The following is a 15,874-nucleotide window of genomic DNA, read 5'->3' as shown; positions in this document are numbered from 1 at the left end:
GATTTTGACTAACTCTACCTTTCGACAGAACGCCTTTGAACTTACAAGGGCTCATCAGTATTAAGGATTGGTGTTCATCGCTTTCCTATCGTCGTCACGCCCTCCTCCTCACTCCTTACACACACATATTTCGCTTACGTATCCCCTATTAATATTTATTTTTGACATGAATTTTTGTTAATATTAATTTATATTTTATTTTATAAAGGGAAGATTTATATTAAAGTCCGAGATTTTGTTATTTTTCCGTGAACACGTTATTCGCGATTATTACATGGTTATTTTCATGGGTTTTTTTTTGTTTCATTGTTAATACAATACGACAATGTATTAACAACGGGTAGGGAATAATCATTAATAGTTATTCATACAACTGCGATAATGATCGATATTACATGTAGGTCGAGAAGAAGGGAGGGAGGGGTAAGGAGATAGGAGAGGAGGGTGGTAGGCACCAGCTGTGAGTTTCCGCGGTATTATTCGAGGATCGGCTTGGAAAGATAAATCCGCGTGCACGTTTTACCCTTTGGAGTATTTCCAGATACATAGAGCTAAGGGAATGAAAAAAAAAAAGAAAGGAAAGAATTAAAAGAAATAAATAAAAAGGAGAAAACTTCGCTTAGAGATTTCCTGCTTCCGCAACTTTTCCTCTTGCTCTTTCTTTCGGTTTCCATTACGTTGTTCCCTACTTTGTCTTCTTCTTCTTCTTTTTCTCCTTTCTCCTCCTCCTCCTCCTCCTTTTTTCACTTGATCTCACTTCTCTTCTAACATTTTATTTTTTTATCTTACTAAAACCGTTGTCAGCGTTTTAAAAAAAAAAAAAGAAATACAAAAAGCATTTTTGCAATACGCCAATTGGAATTAAAGAGTTTGCTTTCATGTTGTATTGTATATGCGTTACGGTCAATGTTGAGAATTCGAGCGTTGTATAGAATTTTCGGGCAATGTAAACAAAATCCAATCGAGTAGGACATTGTATAGATTGCTCGATCAATCTTTAGAATGCCCAGAGAGTTTTGATCAATGTAGAATATATGCTTTAGTTATTTGTGTTTAGAACACGGAGGGGAGAAGTGTTTTGAAGCTCGTGTGAGTGATACATAACATGAAAGTTTAAAAATGTGTATATTATGTCAGTAACAAGTTTCCGATCAATGTACAAAATATGCTTTAGTGAAGTGTGTTTAGAACATGAAGGGGAAGGAGGGTGAAGTTATGTTAGGAGGAAGAACAGTTAAACTCTTAATAGAAACCGAGCCCCATCTCTTTTTCATAACAGAATAACAGAATATATCTTTAATTATTAATAATTAAATTCGTGTTTTTTTGTATAATACTATTTTCTGCTTTTAGGCAGTTGAGAAAGCACGTGCACGTGTGCGTGCACAGTACGAAACGTGAAGATCATTTCATGACCTTACGAATATACACTTGTCGTGGTTTGTTTCACTTACAATAGCTTAAAATCATTTAGCTATGTCTCCCCCTCCCACGTGCTGTAAATACAACTAATTAAAGCATATGACCTAGATTGACCAAAACCCTCTAGGCTTTTTAGAGATTGATCGAGCAATGTACGAAAAATATGCTCAAAATATACATTGCCAATCTATAGATTGCTCGGGGTATTTTATACAGTGCTCTGATTTTCAAAATTGACCGTGACGTATACGACTCGTGTTTTTCTCACATCGTTCAGATCAATTTCTTCGGAAAAAATTATACCGAATTGTTTATACACCATTGTTCGTGTAGATTTTTCTTTTAGTCTCGTTCTTCACTTTTCGTTTCGATCGCGAATATTTTACTAATACGCGTTATCATTAAATTTATACAATCGAAATGTAATGTATTTTCTCTTCATTCAAAACGTATTTTGTAGGTATCATTGTTTTTGTTCTAGTGAGTTGTTTATTATCAGGGAAAATATTAATTGTTGAATTGGATTAGTGTTTTTGAAGGAAAAAAGAAGAAAGATGTTTTAATAGAGGCGCGAACATAGACACGGTTAAGCAGACATATCGTACTCAGCAAGGCGCCACCTATTATCACTATGCCATCGCTATTACTCTCGTTGTCAGCACTTCGAAGAGGGAGGACTATGGGGAACGACCTCTCGTCCTGACTAATGGATTTCACGAATTAGATGCCGGCACCCGGGGCGTCGTCGGTGTCGCCTTAACCTAAAGCTGCTTGGCAAAACGTATCTGATTAAACACAGTCTGCTTTCCTTTGCCAACGAGAAACACGTAAGTATAGCACAAGCCGGCCCAACAACTCGGACAACTTGCTTCGTAGAGTTACCATAAAGGCACGTAATTTGCACCTTCTGCGAATGCCATGTTGATTCTTCATTCCCCATTTGATTTGTTATTTAACATATTATTTCAAAGAGATTCGATCGCGTTTATCAATGGAAAAAGTTTTTCTTCGCGACAATTCTCCGCGATAATTCTCGACAATTCGAGTAGGTATGTATTATCAAATGATTTGTTTGCTTGGGATAAGTTTTTAGTTATAACGTTTTTTTATCTTTTAATTAATATTGACGATTATCATTAGTTAGTTGTTTACGGAGTTCGTTATTTTACGATTTGAAACGTCAATGTATTTTCAAGGAAGATGAAAATTGTCTTTGTTTACATTTGATATTTATAACAGTAAACGTTACAGAGAATGATTAGAATTGTCTTAAATAGTACGTTTAATCGAGACAAAATATTTAATTTTTACCATTGGTCAAAGGTATCTGGCAGAAAAAATTATGGTGGAAAATAAAAAGCCGGAAAGTCAGTTAATTTAGAGATAACGCTTCTTTGAAACTTCATTATATGAGTAACGACGATTATTAATGGTTTCGCTATCAGTCCAGATGCTTCCAGGTTCGATGGCAATTTCACGGGTAAGCTCGATAAATTATTATCAAACTGTCTGTCGTTCGCATGAAACAGTTAATCCGAGTAGCACCGGCAGGTTTTGGTACAATGAAATTCTCATAAATCATTAAACTCTTATATTTTCTCCGAATATAATCGAGCCTTTATTTAACACACGAACGCATAAACACACGAACACACACATACACACACACGCGCGCGCGAAAAGGGAGAGAGAGAGGGAGAGAGGATATTTAAATGAGCATTGCAGAGATTTGTCGAAAGTGAGTCAAAATAATAGGTGAAAGAGAATAAAATGACGTATTTAAAGGTTTATTATTTACGTGATAGTTCGAGAATCGAAAGTTCTTGTAATATAGAGATAAATTTATCATCAATTATCGCCCTTCTTTATCACGATTGAACTACGACACGTTGGGGTTAATAGATATACATATACATATAATAGTTATGTAGGCACGCTCGTTCGTTCGTTCGTTCGTTCGTTCGCTGATAAATTTAATAGCCGAGCTTTCAATAATTCCGGTCCTACATTTTTACGATTCCTACGAAATTCTTTCGTCTGTATAATGAACATTTTCTTCTCTTGTTAACATTATTCGAATAAATGACGATGTTTGATCGTGGTAAATAAATCCAGGACCGGTTCGAGAGTATGTAACATCATTACATTTATTCTCATAGCAATTTTGTCATTTAAAAGATTGAATAGATAAAACGAAAAATATTAAAATATATACTTCTAGAAATATAATTTTTGGAGTTATATTGTTTATCAGAAAGTGAAATGATTTTGAGGATGAAAAGAAAGAGGATGTTAAAATCGAGGGAAGAACTTCGTAAAAGGAAAAATTCGATTCGATATAGATCGAATTGACCCTGATCATCGGAAAGCACCAGTTTCGTAGTATCTTTTATTTTTGTATCCATCGATGTGAGTGTCCATATAGGTTTTTGAGATTCGCAAAGACATATTCGGTTTTGATCGAATCCCGACCTGTCATGGAAAATACGGCAGAACCTTTTCATCCTATTCCAATATCCAACAGGGAGAAGACATCAAAGACTTTAGAGAATGTATTTTTATGAATGTAGATTTGTGTAAGGAGTCTCGACCGTTCTCTTCTTTCACAACGACGATCGATCAAAGTATAGGAAATTATTATTTCTTTTTTTTTCAAAGACAGTTCTAGCAGTCATCCTCCGTTGTTCAAAGTTTTTCTAAATCTGACTCTTTCTAAACCCTAAAGACACGGAAATTACCACATCAAGGAAATATTTCTATCATGATCGGGTCTTTTGAAAACGTGTTCCATCGAGTTGAAAAATATCTAATGTTGCTGAAACAGGATGTTTAGGGTAATCAATTTGATAAACACTTAATACAAATTTTAATTTTATTTTTCAACAGAATTTTCAACGATAACTTTTATTGATAAAGTACTGTATTTATTTATACGTGAAATCAAACAGTATTAACATTTTTTTTCTATCGATTTTTATACTATTATAAAATATATTTCTAATATCAATCTCTCTGGTATAATAATCATGAGTAGTAAAAATAGGAAATATAAAAGCATTTAGAAAAGTATGAGCGTATGAAACGTCTATGAGCTATTAAACGTAACGAGAGAGATACGTTTTACTATCTACATAGTTTGAACGAGATATCTAGTAATGCCTGGGGATATTCAGCTTGCGAAGCTATCCGATTACATCGGAGTATTTAGTTGTATGTATCACGTTCCTGCAAATAAATAATTTAAAAAGAAAATAAACGCGTATATATACACTTTACTTATGTTAGAACGAATTTAATGTTCATCAACGTGATGCTTTAAAACCTGTTTCTTTGTTTATTGTTCTATAAAAAGTTGCTTAAAAGAAAATATGTGTATATATATATATATAAACAGACACTATTTCGTATCCAAATACAGTTCTTTGGCGCTATTCGTATGATACGAGTGGTGCGAATGTATAATTAGGCAAACGGGTCACCTGACATAATAAGCTCTCGAGCGTAATCCTTTCCAGGCACGAAAGCGCTTTCGTGCTTTTTCACTTGCTATGCAAAATCTGGGTCAATGAACTCCCGATGATTGTCGAGTTTCGACCTGGAGTAGAATAATTAGTTTTACGATCAAACGATTTGACGAACGAATTCGTTAGATTCTTAAGATACATTTCATGATGGGAGAATTTGCGGACTTACACAAATTTGTTAAACTCATTCGTGCAAATAACGGACAACAAAGTGTATACATTTTTTTCCAAAATCGAAATACTTATACAAGGTAGGATCATTTTTGTGAGAACACGGTAGAATAATTCTAATGATTGCTAATTATATATTTTTTAGAAGATAAATATAATATTTGTTTAAAAAATAAAATATAGAAATATTAGTTTTTATTCCTCCTAGCCATTGAACAACGTATTGATTTTGAATGAAATCATATCTCATTCGTCTAATCTTCTTGGTAGTCTCGTATAAAAGTCAGCGAAGTCTTTTGTCGTTTAGCTCATTACATTCTTGATTCTACGAACTTTATCCTTAGACGACGACGACGACGACGACGATGACAACGATGAGGAAGATTACAAGTAGCTAGTAACCTTCGTTTCCCCCTTTAAGAGAAATACTTTGCAAGAAAGTAACCGGATGTAGGTAAGGCACGGGTGGCGGCGTGTTGGAATAAGTCGAGCTAAATGAAATATGCAAATTGAAACTTTAGAAGCATAGGATCGAGATATTATATTGTTGGGAGCTACGCGCGCAGTTTCTATTTTAATCCAATCTATTAGTGCTCATTTATAAAATATCTTAACTTCGTAGAAACAGTTCATATCATGAGCCGTTACTAGGTAAGTCCTTCCTAGAGAATTGCTTTTATGCGCGCATGTCTATAGCTTCAATAGTATTCCACTTTCGAAGGACAGAGCTCCTAGTTGTCGAGTAGGCGAACGTGCTTATCTTTGTTTAACTTTCAAAGTAATTTGGCTCGTTGTGAAGTAAGGAAAGTTCACTTGGCTCGATGGTTTAAGTTTAAGCGGCTCGCCACTACCAAACCAGCTTCCGGAAGATGGACCCAGTTTGAAAAGAATTTTACGACCGATATCTAATCGTTCTCGCCCTTTTCAGATACCACTGCTTAACATTTCTTATGTCCCTGACATTACGAACAATATTACGGATGATTATTTTCAAAATTCCTTTGCATTGCTAAAATCCATATTTTTCTTCTCCGATAATATTTTCATAAACTTATTTTTTTTTAATCTTCATGTTTTATTTAAACATTTGCAAGCCATAAACTCATTTTAAGATTTAGAAGATTTAGTTTACTTCATTACGATGTTTCAGATATTAAAATAACATGTGTGTATTTTATATATATGTATATATATTTTGTGTATTTAATTGAAAAATATTTAGCAAATTTTGTTCGATCGGAGTCAATAAAAAAAATCCCTTCTCAGAATGAGCACGTTTTGTGTGAGTGTACAAGTTCATTATATCTCGATGTTAACGCATAATTAGCGAAGTGGATCGCGTTATATTCCACACAATAACATCAATTGTAATTTTAAATGAATAATGCTACTACAAGCACGATTGATAATGAATTTAAATAATCGTATTATTGAATTGTAATCTAAACGTGTATACAAATATTTGAGATTAAATAAATGACTATTAGTAACTTCCATTTAGTATGAACGTGTCACGTTTCTAAAAATAATTCTTAAAAAACATATAAATTGATAATTATGATAATGGATTAGCTCGATTTGTATTATTGGTAGTTTAGACAATCACTATTTCTGTTCGAAGAGAAAGAATGAGAATCAATTGATGGAAAGGTCATGTTTTAGTGTGGTGTACCGCAATCTAACGCACAGGGCTCGCGGTTCAGCGCTTTTGCTAGCGTTATTTTTCGCTCGAGTCACCGTCACTGTGTACTCGCGCTTTCAGCCATTATTTTTCATTTGCTCGTACGTTATACCGCTGACTGGATATCGATTTTTCAATGTGCAATTCCATTGGCTGGCAAGATACTCGCTAAGCCGATCTACTAAGCGTGATCGATAACTAACTCCGACCTATTTCGTATTTGCGATATTATTTGACCTCTCACATACTTTCATCCTTTCTTTTTAGATAGAAAGAAATGAAAAGGTAACCAATATTGCGTAGAAATTCGCGATAAGTTGATGATTGAAACTACCACGCATGACAAAAAACTTGTCTTAAGATTCTATTTAATTTTCCAATAACGTACTTATCACATTTAAATGAGGTTTAAATTAATTAGACAGGAAAGAGAAGAAGAAGAAGAAGAAGAAGAAGAAGAAGGAGAAATGAAAAAAAAAAAAAGAATAAAAAGGAAAGTTCTTACTCACATTTTTCACGGTCTTTTTAAGCTGCTTCGAAGTCTTCCACCAAGTCAAAATCGCCGTTGGTTTCGATCCTGTGCTACGACACTCGACCTCGTATTTATTCCCCGCCGAAAGAGTTTTGTTCTTTTCCGAGATTTCCACTTTCAAAGGTTTCACTGTAATGCAGACAAAAAAAAGAAGAGAAGAGTATATATAACAAGAGCATTTCAATCGTTTCCTATTTACTACATTTTAGACTCGTAACCTTTGAGATGATTTTATTAAAGTCGATCGATAAGATTTTGTCGAGAATATCTTAACTTCGAATGAAAGGAACATCGATGCCGATAATCGTGAGACTTTACAATCAATCGTACAGTACCTACAAACCTACGATTAAAAATCAGTTTGGATTTTGATAAAAAGATAAGCTTCGTTGCCTTTTGGTGGCACTTAGCGCGTAAAACGTTTCCGTAATTTAAACTCGAAATTACATTTTACGGGTGGGCTTTCGAGTCCCGGCAGATGCTTTCCGGTACGTCAGGAAATCCCGACTCGTTATTAATTCGATGGCAGTCAGGGCAGTGAGTGCACGCGCCCTACCTTTCCCCTCTCCCCTCTCCCCTCTCCCTTTTCTCACCCCTATTTCCAAGCCATCCCTTCAGCCGAGCTTCGTGCGCGGAGGAAACGAGCCAAGTATTAATTAAACCTTTTGCTTTTCTTTTTCTTTCTTTCTTTTTCTTTTTTTTTCCTGATCTTGTTCACTCTCTCCCTCTCTCTCTTTCTCTTTTCTTTTTCTTTTTTTCTTTATCTGGGTTGGCCAGTCTACTTGGAAATCGTTACTGGGAAGGATATCGTTGCATGCGACAGTACGTAGCAGCAACGTTCCAATCACGCATCATTGTTTTACTTGTTAAAACCTTCGTTACTTCCATTGCACGCATGACGCGCCTTCATTTCCTGTAGCTAACTTTGCCGCGGATTTAACTTTTCCGTCAGAACGAGCTGCTACGAGTTCTTTTCTTTTTTTTTTTCTCCTTCTTTTTATTTTTCTTTTTCTTTTTTTTTTTTTCTTTTTCCCCCCGTAAAGTTTCCGTACAATCCGATAAACTTTTCGTATTTCGCCAGGAGTATTTCATTAGCGAGATTCGACGATTAGACGAGGCACGATAAAAGATGTCGAATTTTAATCTCGTCACGGTAGTCGTTTATGTAAATTTTTGTAAATATATTTTGCATATATAATATTTTCGAACGCATCGTTGTAGAAGGTGCAAGAAAAGGATAACGAAATTTCACGTGCGATGATTAATGGCAAAACTGATGATTGCATGGTTTTTTTTGTTGTTGTTTTTTGTCAATTAAATTAAATTAAAGGATTTTGTCGTTGTCGATCAACGTTAATAAAACAGGTGTATATCATTAATAAAAAGAAATGAAAATGTCGGTGGGATTGAAATTGTGTAAAATTATTCTACAATGGTCCAGTTATTTCTGTGAGATATTTTACCATTTTCCCTATAATCGTAGATAAAGTTGAATTTTTTTCGCGAGATATGATTTGCAAAGATTTGTAGTTGTGTTGTTGCGTGTCGCATTGTCGGAAAGAAGAGTTGTAACGGTACTCGTGCTTGGCGAAAAGTAATGTCAGTAGCAGACACGTCCGAAAAACTTTTTGGACGCTCGTCTCGTTGAGTTTGTGCTCGTCGGAGCTTTCCCTTCGATGCCGAGCACTGACCGCGCAGAGTTTAGCATATTTTGAAACATTTTCGCTGCTATGCCTTTGTTTCTTGACATCCAACTCTAAAGTTCAAAGTAATTTTTAAAATAAAAATGAGAAGAAGATAATTATTATGGCAGGAGCAGCAACATCAAGCGAAGACAAGATTCTCTGGCACGATGACAGAAAGTTAAAAAGACAAACATCGATAGTGGTAGAAATTTTACGAATAATATATATATATATATGTATGTATTTTTGTTTTGTTTTGTTTAAAGCAGTAATATCAAACTCATTTAACATCAAGGATTTTTTTTACAAATTAAACCGCGGGCTGAATATACTAGAAATAAATGGGAAGCAATTTTCTTTTTTCTCTTTTATTTTTTTTTTTATTATATATTTTTTTTTTTATAAGTGCAAATAAAAAATAGAAGATAAATAAAAAACGATAAAACTAGTTCCATTTTCAATTATTATGTTTTCTGGTCTCAGATCGATATCGAGTACAATGTATTCAGAAATTTAGTCAGTTTTTGTGTACTGTGAACGCTTCAAGCTGATACTCAATTGTACTGTAACAATAATTGGAACATATTGCTATTCATTGTTGATCTCTATGTATATGAGTACCTTTTTTTTCTTTTTTAAATCCGAACGCACCAAAAATATATTTCATTCGTTTACATTTTTACTTTCTCTTTCATTTTTGTTTTTTAAATAAGATATGACAATGCAATTTTTACTTCTCTTCCGTTTTATTATTGGACAAAATATTTCATTTCTGTATCAAAGTATCGATTGAAAATAATTTCAATGCGTATAAAGTACTTACCTATATCAAATGAAAAAACAGTACAGTTATATTGGATAAAAGAGAATCGCGTTAAATAGCTCGTTTGCAAGTTTAAATCGGTTGTATTCAAAACGAGTGAATGTTACAGAACCGTTCTAGCTTAAGTGAAATTCCTGAAGTCTCATTGTAGTTCTTAAGTGATATTATTCGTATAATTTGGCAAGGACCGAAGTCTTTGGTTGGTAATGTTACAGTTTCATCGAATATATACGTCTTCTCGATTACGAGATGGTCTTATAGAAAATACGTTTGGAAACATGTAACATTATTAAAAGTTTTTATTCGTAATTAAAATATACTTGATAATAAGGGTAGGATTATATGGAATAGTTGGAATTACCAGATCATTAAAATTATAAATCGTTATATTCAGGATCGTTATTGTAGCAAATATGAAAAAAAGGAGAATTAGAACTTGTAAATATCAATTATTAGAAGTGAACCGCTTATCATGAAAGTAAGTCTACTTCTGTATAAAATTAAGAAAATATATAAAATTTTGTATTTTATATAATATTTAAAAAATTCTTTTCTTTCAAATTATTAAGTTCATGAACTGTTGCCTCCCTTAAAATTATTTGAAGTAGGAGATTGATTAGTTTTTAAGAATCAAAATTATTATTAGTTTTCTTACACACAAGAAGTTCATAAGTTTTTGTAATATCGTGTTTCAATGAATCGATCGCAACTTTTATCAAATTAGACACCTTCATTATTTCAAGCTGTTGGAGGATTTACGTAGAAAAAAAGATAATCGAATCGAGTTAAGTATTAAATTCGAAAAGTTTCTTATTTTTTAATAGGAAAAAACAACGATAACCGAGTCAAAATCACTTGTTCTTACAAAATAGAGCATAAGTAATTAAAAGAACTTTATCGAGCGGAAAAATAAAGGGAGAAAAATAAAGAAAAAAGTTAATAAAGGAAGGAATACTTAGATAATACGCTGTGATCGATTATCGATAATAATCTACGATGAAACTAACTAGGGTGTCCAGCGAAACTTTTTCAAGTTAAAATTGTGATTGCGCGTAAACTATAGGGGTGAGGTAAGTAAAAGGGATACCTTTCGACGGGCGTGATTTGCCGATTTGCCAATAGCAATGAGTTATTGGTCGCGAGTTTAATTTTAAATAAATAAAAATATAAGAATATTATTGTAGTATTTTTTATTTTATTTCCTATTAAACTTGAAAAAGTTCCTCTGGACACCCTATATATGTTAGCAATTAGAATGTCCGCTTATCGAAAATATCTACTAGAATCATTAACGTTTTCTAATGGGATACTTTAATGAAATTTGTGAAGAGTTCATACGATACGATAGAAGTTTATAAATTTTCTTACTAATTGATCTGCTATCAATTTGTAACCTAGTTTAAACACTTTCGCGAAATGAATCTTTTATATCGTAGGAAATTAAACGCGTTGAAATTTCAATTATTTCACGAATAACAAAAATGGAAAAGATAATTATGTTTTTTCTTTTTCGCATAGAAACCCGTAGATATAGAAATATAATTGTTCATTTATTACTTTTTCCTAACGATAAGATGACAATTTATTTTTGTTCTTGTTGATCTTTATTATATTTCGCACATTAAAACGCATTTAAAAATTGATAACACTTTATGACTAGAATTTTGTCCTATTTTTGATAACACACACACACACTCACACACCCAATTTTAAAAAAAGAAAGGTATTATCGATCCGAAAATGTTAGGCGACACAATGTTCGCGTTGATATTAAATTCATAGAAGGAATTTAAAATGTAAATTAGTGTGACTGTGTAAGTACGCGCGTATGTGTGTGCGAGGTGATATTTCGCTTTTGCAATATGGAAAGTGACGGAAATAACGTGGCAACTGTTCACGCGAGGATACGAATAAATTCTCCTTTCAAAGCGTCCAAGTTTCAACACAAAGTAACTGTCGACCGCGAGATTCTCCAACTCGTTAAACTTTCAAGTAGTTGGACGAAGGATAACTCTGATTATTCGATGCGTGCTTCATTCGAGTGCGGCTCCAATTAGCGAAAGATCAAAAAGTGAATTCGTTTGTAGTTCTTACGTTGGGCGAACGGAAGAAAAGAAATAATATTCATTTAACCGTTTAACCATTTCTTTCCTATTTACTTTTCTCATTTTGAGTTTTTTTTTTCTTTTCGCATGACTTCGGTACATTTATATTATTTCAAAATATATTATTTCTTTTTTTTTATTAAGAATAAAAATGAATAATAATTTAACGGTAGTGAACTATCTCATTTGTACAAAGACAAAAGATGGTTCTTTTGATTAATTTCTTTTTATTCGTTTTGTATGTATTATATTATGTATGAAATACACGAGAATCAATAGCGACTAGAATGGTAGGTAGAATGTTTCTAAATTCTTTTTAAGCACACTTGGTAAATTATATAAAAACTTACTTTGTTCCATTCATTGTTGTTTCATATAAATGAATACTTTTATATCAAACGCTTTTTTTTTTCTGAATAAACTATATTTGATATTTCATATAAAGGTAACGTAGAAAATTATTAGTGCATATCGAATTTGAAATAATTATAATATCGAATACGGAGGGTAGGATATTAAATATTAATGTCGTTTTAACATATATATATATATATATATAAAAATATATAATTAGAATTAATATGATTAAGTTTAATTTCATATACTGATGATTTGATGGATATTAATCATTTTGGTCAATATTTTGACAGTCATCATTTCGGGTATTCCATTAAATAAATTGCCATATATAATTCATATAAAGATTATTTCATTTTATCGGTGAATACGTATCGTTCGTTATATTATTTCGAAAAATGTTCTTGCTCCGTATAAGGAATCTATCGGATTTTAAACTAATTAACACCAGACTTAGTTTTTTTCGATTTTAATCAAACTAAAATAAGTACGATTACACGTAGCTAGGAGATATAAAGAAAGTTTGAAAGAAATAAAACTAATTCCAAGGTTAAAGCTTAGCGTTAAGCTTCGGTTTTGTAAGAAGTTTACTTCAGTTACGTGTTGAAGGCTATCGATGTGCATTAAATAAAAGAAAAACAGTCTAACACAGAAAAAACAAAAAATACCAGTCGTACATACCGGTCATGCCACAATTCAAAATAAAAATTTGTCTGAATATACGTCGAGTATAGTGCAAAATAAACATTCTAGTTTATTTGCATCGATTAAAATTTGATTTCTGAGTTATAAGCAAAAGAGATCATCATTTTTATATAACACTTGCATAGAATTTGAATAATTGAATAAGAACCTGTATAGAATCTCGGAATCTCCACAGTCTAGATCACCAGATGTTATTTGTTCAGAAATAAATATTATATCCTTTTCTTAAGAGGACCCTATCTTACGAATTTTATAGTGCCATAAATTCTCTATCTATCTTATACAAACTAAGATTACATTATCCTATATCTATCCTAAATTAATATTACTCCTTAAAATATTTTTTACAAATTAAAATGATCCATAGAACTGTAGGGCGAAACGAATTTTACCATGGCCATTCGTGCAATGTGCAAAGAGAAAATTCCTACACGCTCGAATGTTTTTGTTTGCCAAAATTTTCCATTTTTTAAATCGAAGTATAGGTACGTTCCATTGGTACCACTTGCAATTTATTTAGAAAATTCAAATAAAAAATCTATTCGAGCGTTTTAATAAAATATAGTTGACGAACATGATAAAGTTTCCAAGCTAAAAAAGTTTTTTACGTAATCAAAAATTCCTCGTATTTCTATTGAAATTTCTTGTGTGAATGATCGTTCGCTTGTCAATGTGAATCAATGTATACACGTATACATATATGTACACGTTTTAAAGCTATATTGTTCGGATTACTAAAAACGAATAAGTGATGATACCATTCGAATAAATTAAAATTTTGTCGATACCCATCATTCACACAATGGATCGTTATCTATTTGTTGATGGTAAACTTGGAAAAGTGTAACTTCTATATTATTAAATTCAAATATAACAGAAATTATAGATTTTTTTTCTCATATTTCATAATTATTGATTTACGTTAGATTTTCATTCAAATTAACTAAAGATGATGATTAAAATTATTCTAAGCATTTATATGAAAATATTCAAATAATAACAAAATAATGGTCCTTAATTTTCAAGTATTACTTTTCTATTTTAAATTATACAAGTCAAGCATTCATACTTGGTCAGATATATTTTTAAATCCAAATATAGCAAAAAATAATGATTTTTTTCTTAATATTTTTAATTAGTATTACAACAAGATCCTTATTCCTAAAATGAACAAAATTATACAAATGTAAATAATAATAAAATAATAATAATAAAAAATAGTGTTGTCTATAGGATTGTAGGTATATATATATATATATATACCTATTTTAAGTAGTACAAGTTAGAGATATCAATACTTGGTCAGACATATTCTTAAATCCAAATATAGTAGAAAATATGAATTTTTTTAAATTAATTTTTAATCATCGTTTTACGTAAGATGTTGCTTATAATAATGAGAAGTATTATAGCAGTGTAAATAATAATGATAATAATAATAATAATAATAATAATAATAATAATATATTATACAACAATAACAAGAGAATAGTTGTTGTAAAAAGCAAAGTGGCCGCAAAGCGATCCTAGTTTCACCTTTGTCACGTATTTCATAAAGATTAATTGAATTCTATCGTGGCTATTTCCTTCGGCAACGAACCGTACGGATTGTTGGGATTCGAAAATTTCGAGCAGAATCGGAAGCGGTGTTATTAATGACGCAGAGAGTTTCGATTGCTTTTCGACGGTGAGCCGCTGTACGCTGCGATGCCGGCTCGGCTCGCGAGCCACCCTCCGTTATCCAACCACCTCTACTTCTCCCTTTCCTCTTGTCTATGTCCTCGTGTAATCGATGAAAAATGTTTCAATTTTATCTCGGCGAATTAAAATATTGCCTTGAGGATAGGGAAAAAATCTGTTCGACAAATCGGATTGTTTGATAAAATATGCATTCTATCGTTGGCTTATTCACTTTTCAGCTGAGAGATTGGGATCGATAACTGTGAATTGGGATCGATCTCGATTGGGTCTAGGATCACTTTACTTTTGATATACTATGCAAGGAAATAATCATTGATTATTCCCATCATCGGTATGGTAATTTTCGTTAGTCATTTGAGTCAATACGAGAAAGAGAGAAAGAGAGAGAGAGACAGAAAAAAACTTGACTTTTTTCTTGTCGCAATTAACTTAACGTGGTGACGGAAGAATTCGATTAAAACTCGTAAGAGAAACGATGGGAAACGTGGTGTGTTGTCCTAATCGATATAACCGTATATACATATATAGATAAATACATATCTACTCTGGCAAGTATGTTCGGTCGAAATTAGCTCGTTAACTGTTCGAAAACGGCAAACTATCGTTCTCTTCTTTTTTCCCAATTTCGCAAACGATTTAACATTGCATTCCTGAATATAGGAAATGTGCGCAATTGAATGGAGGGTTGAGGACCCAACATATTCTCTACTACTATATTCCATCCTATTTCTATTTCGATGACTAGTTGACGTTTAACGTAAGCCAAGTGATGACTTATTCCTAGTAGTACTTACTGTTTAGTTCTATGGTGACAGTAGTTTTGGGCGGTGGTGCCAAGTGAGTGTTACTCGCCTCGCAGGACAATTTGGCATGATGATGACTTCTTGCGAGCCCTTTCACTGTCACATTGCTTATCGTTATGACGTTGCTTTCCCCTTCAGGCCCTTGCGTTTCTCGAACCTCCGTTGGTGCATCGATTTTCTGCGACCCGAGAGACCACACGACTCGCGGTCTCGGTTTGCCTGTCGCACAGAAACACAAAAGGGGAATGAGAGAGACAGAGATGCATAATGTATGTATGTGTCTGTGTGTGTGTTTGTGTTGTATATGTGATAGAACGAAAGATGAGAATAGCTGCACCGAAGAGCGATAAGTTATGGAATCTTGC

At 32.7% G+C, this 15,874-nt stretch overlaps 1 protein-coding gene across 1 annotated transcript in view; it reads right to left on the bottom strand.

Moving 5' to 3' along the window:
• Nucleotides 1-15,874, bottom strand: part of LOC122523105 (nephrin-like) — a 130,596-nt gene that overhangs the window by 45,811 nt on the left and 68,911 nt on the right. Inside the window, exons 6-7 of the mRNA XM_043644687.1 lie at nucleotides 15,501-15,728; nucleotides 7,308-7,459 (exon numbers count right to left, since the gene is read on the bottom strand). Coding sequence (XP_043500622.1) covers nucleotides 7,308-7,459; nucleotides 15,501-15,728 — 380 coding nt within the window. The remainder of the gene's footprint in view (nucleotides 1-7,307; nucleotides 7,460-15,500; nucleotides 15,729-15,874) is intronic.

The sequence above is a fragment of the Polistes fuscatus genome, unplaced genomic scaffold (assembly GCF_010416935.1).
Source record: "Polistes fuscatus isolate 324 unplaced genomic scaffold, CU_Pfus_HIC Scaffold1, whole genome shotgun sequence".
NCBI classification, from domain to species: domain Eukaryota; kingdom Metazoa; phylum Arthropoda; class Insecta; order Hymenoptera; family Vespidae; genus Polistes; species Polistes fuscatus.
Note: the sequence above shows the minus strand (reverse complement) of the source record. Positions and strands in the feature narration are given on the sequence as shown.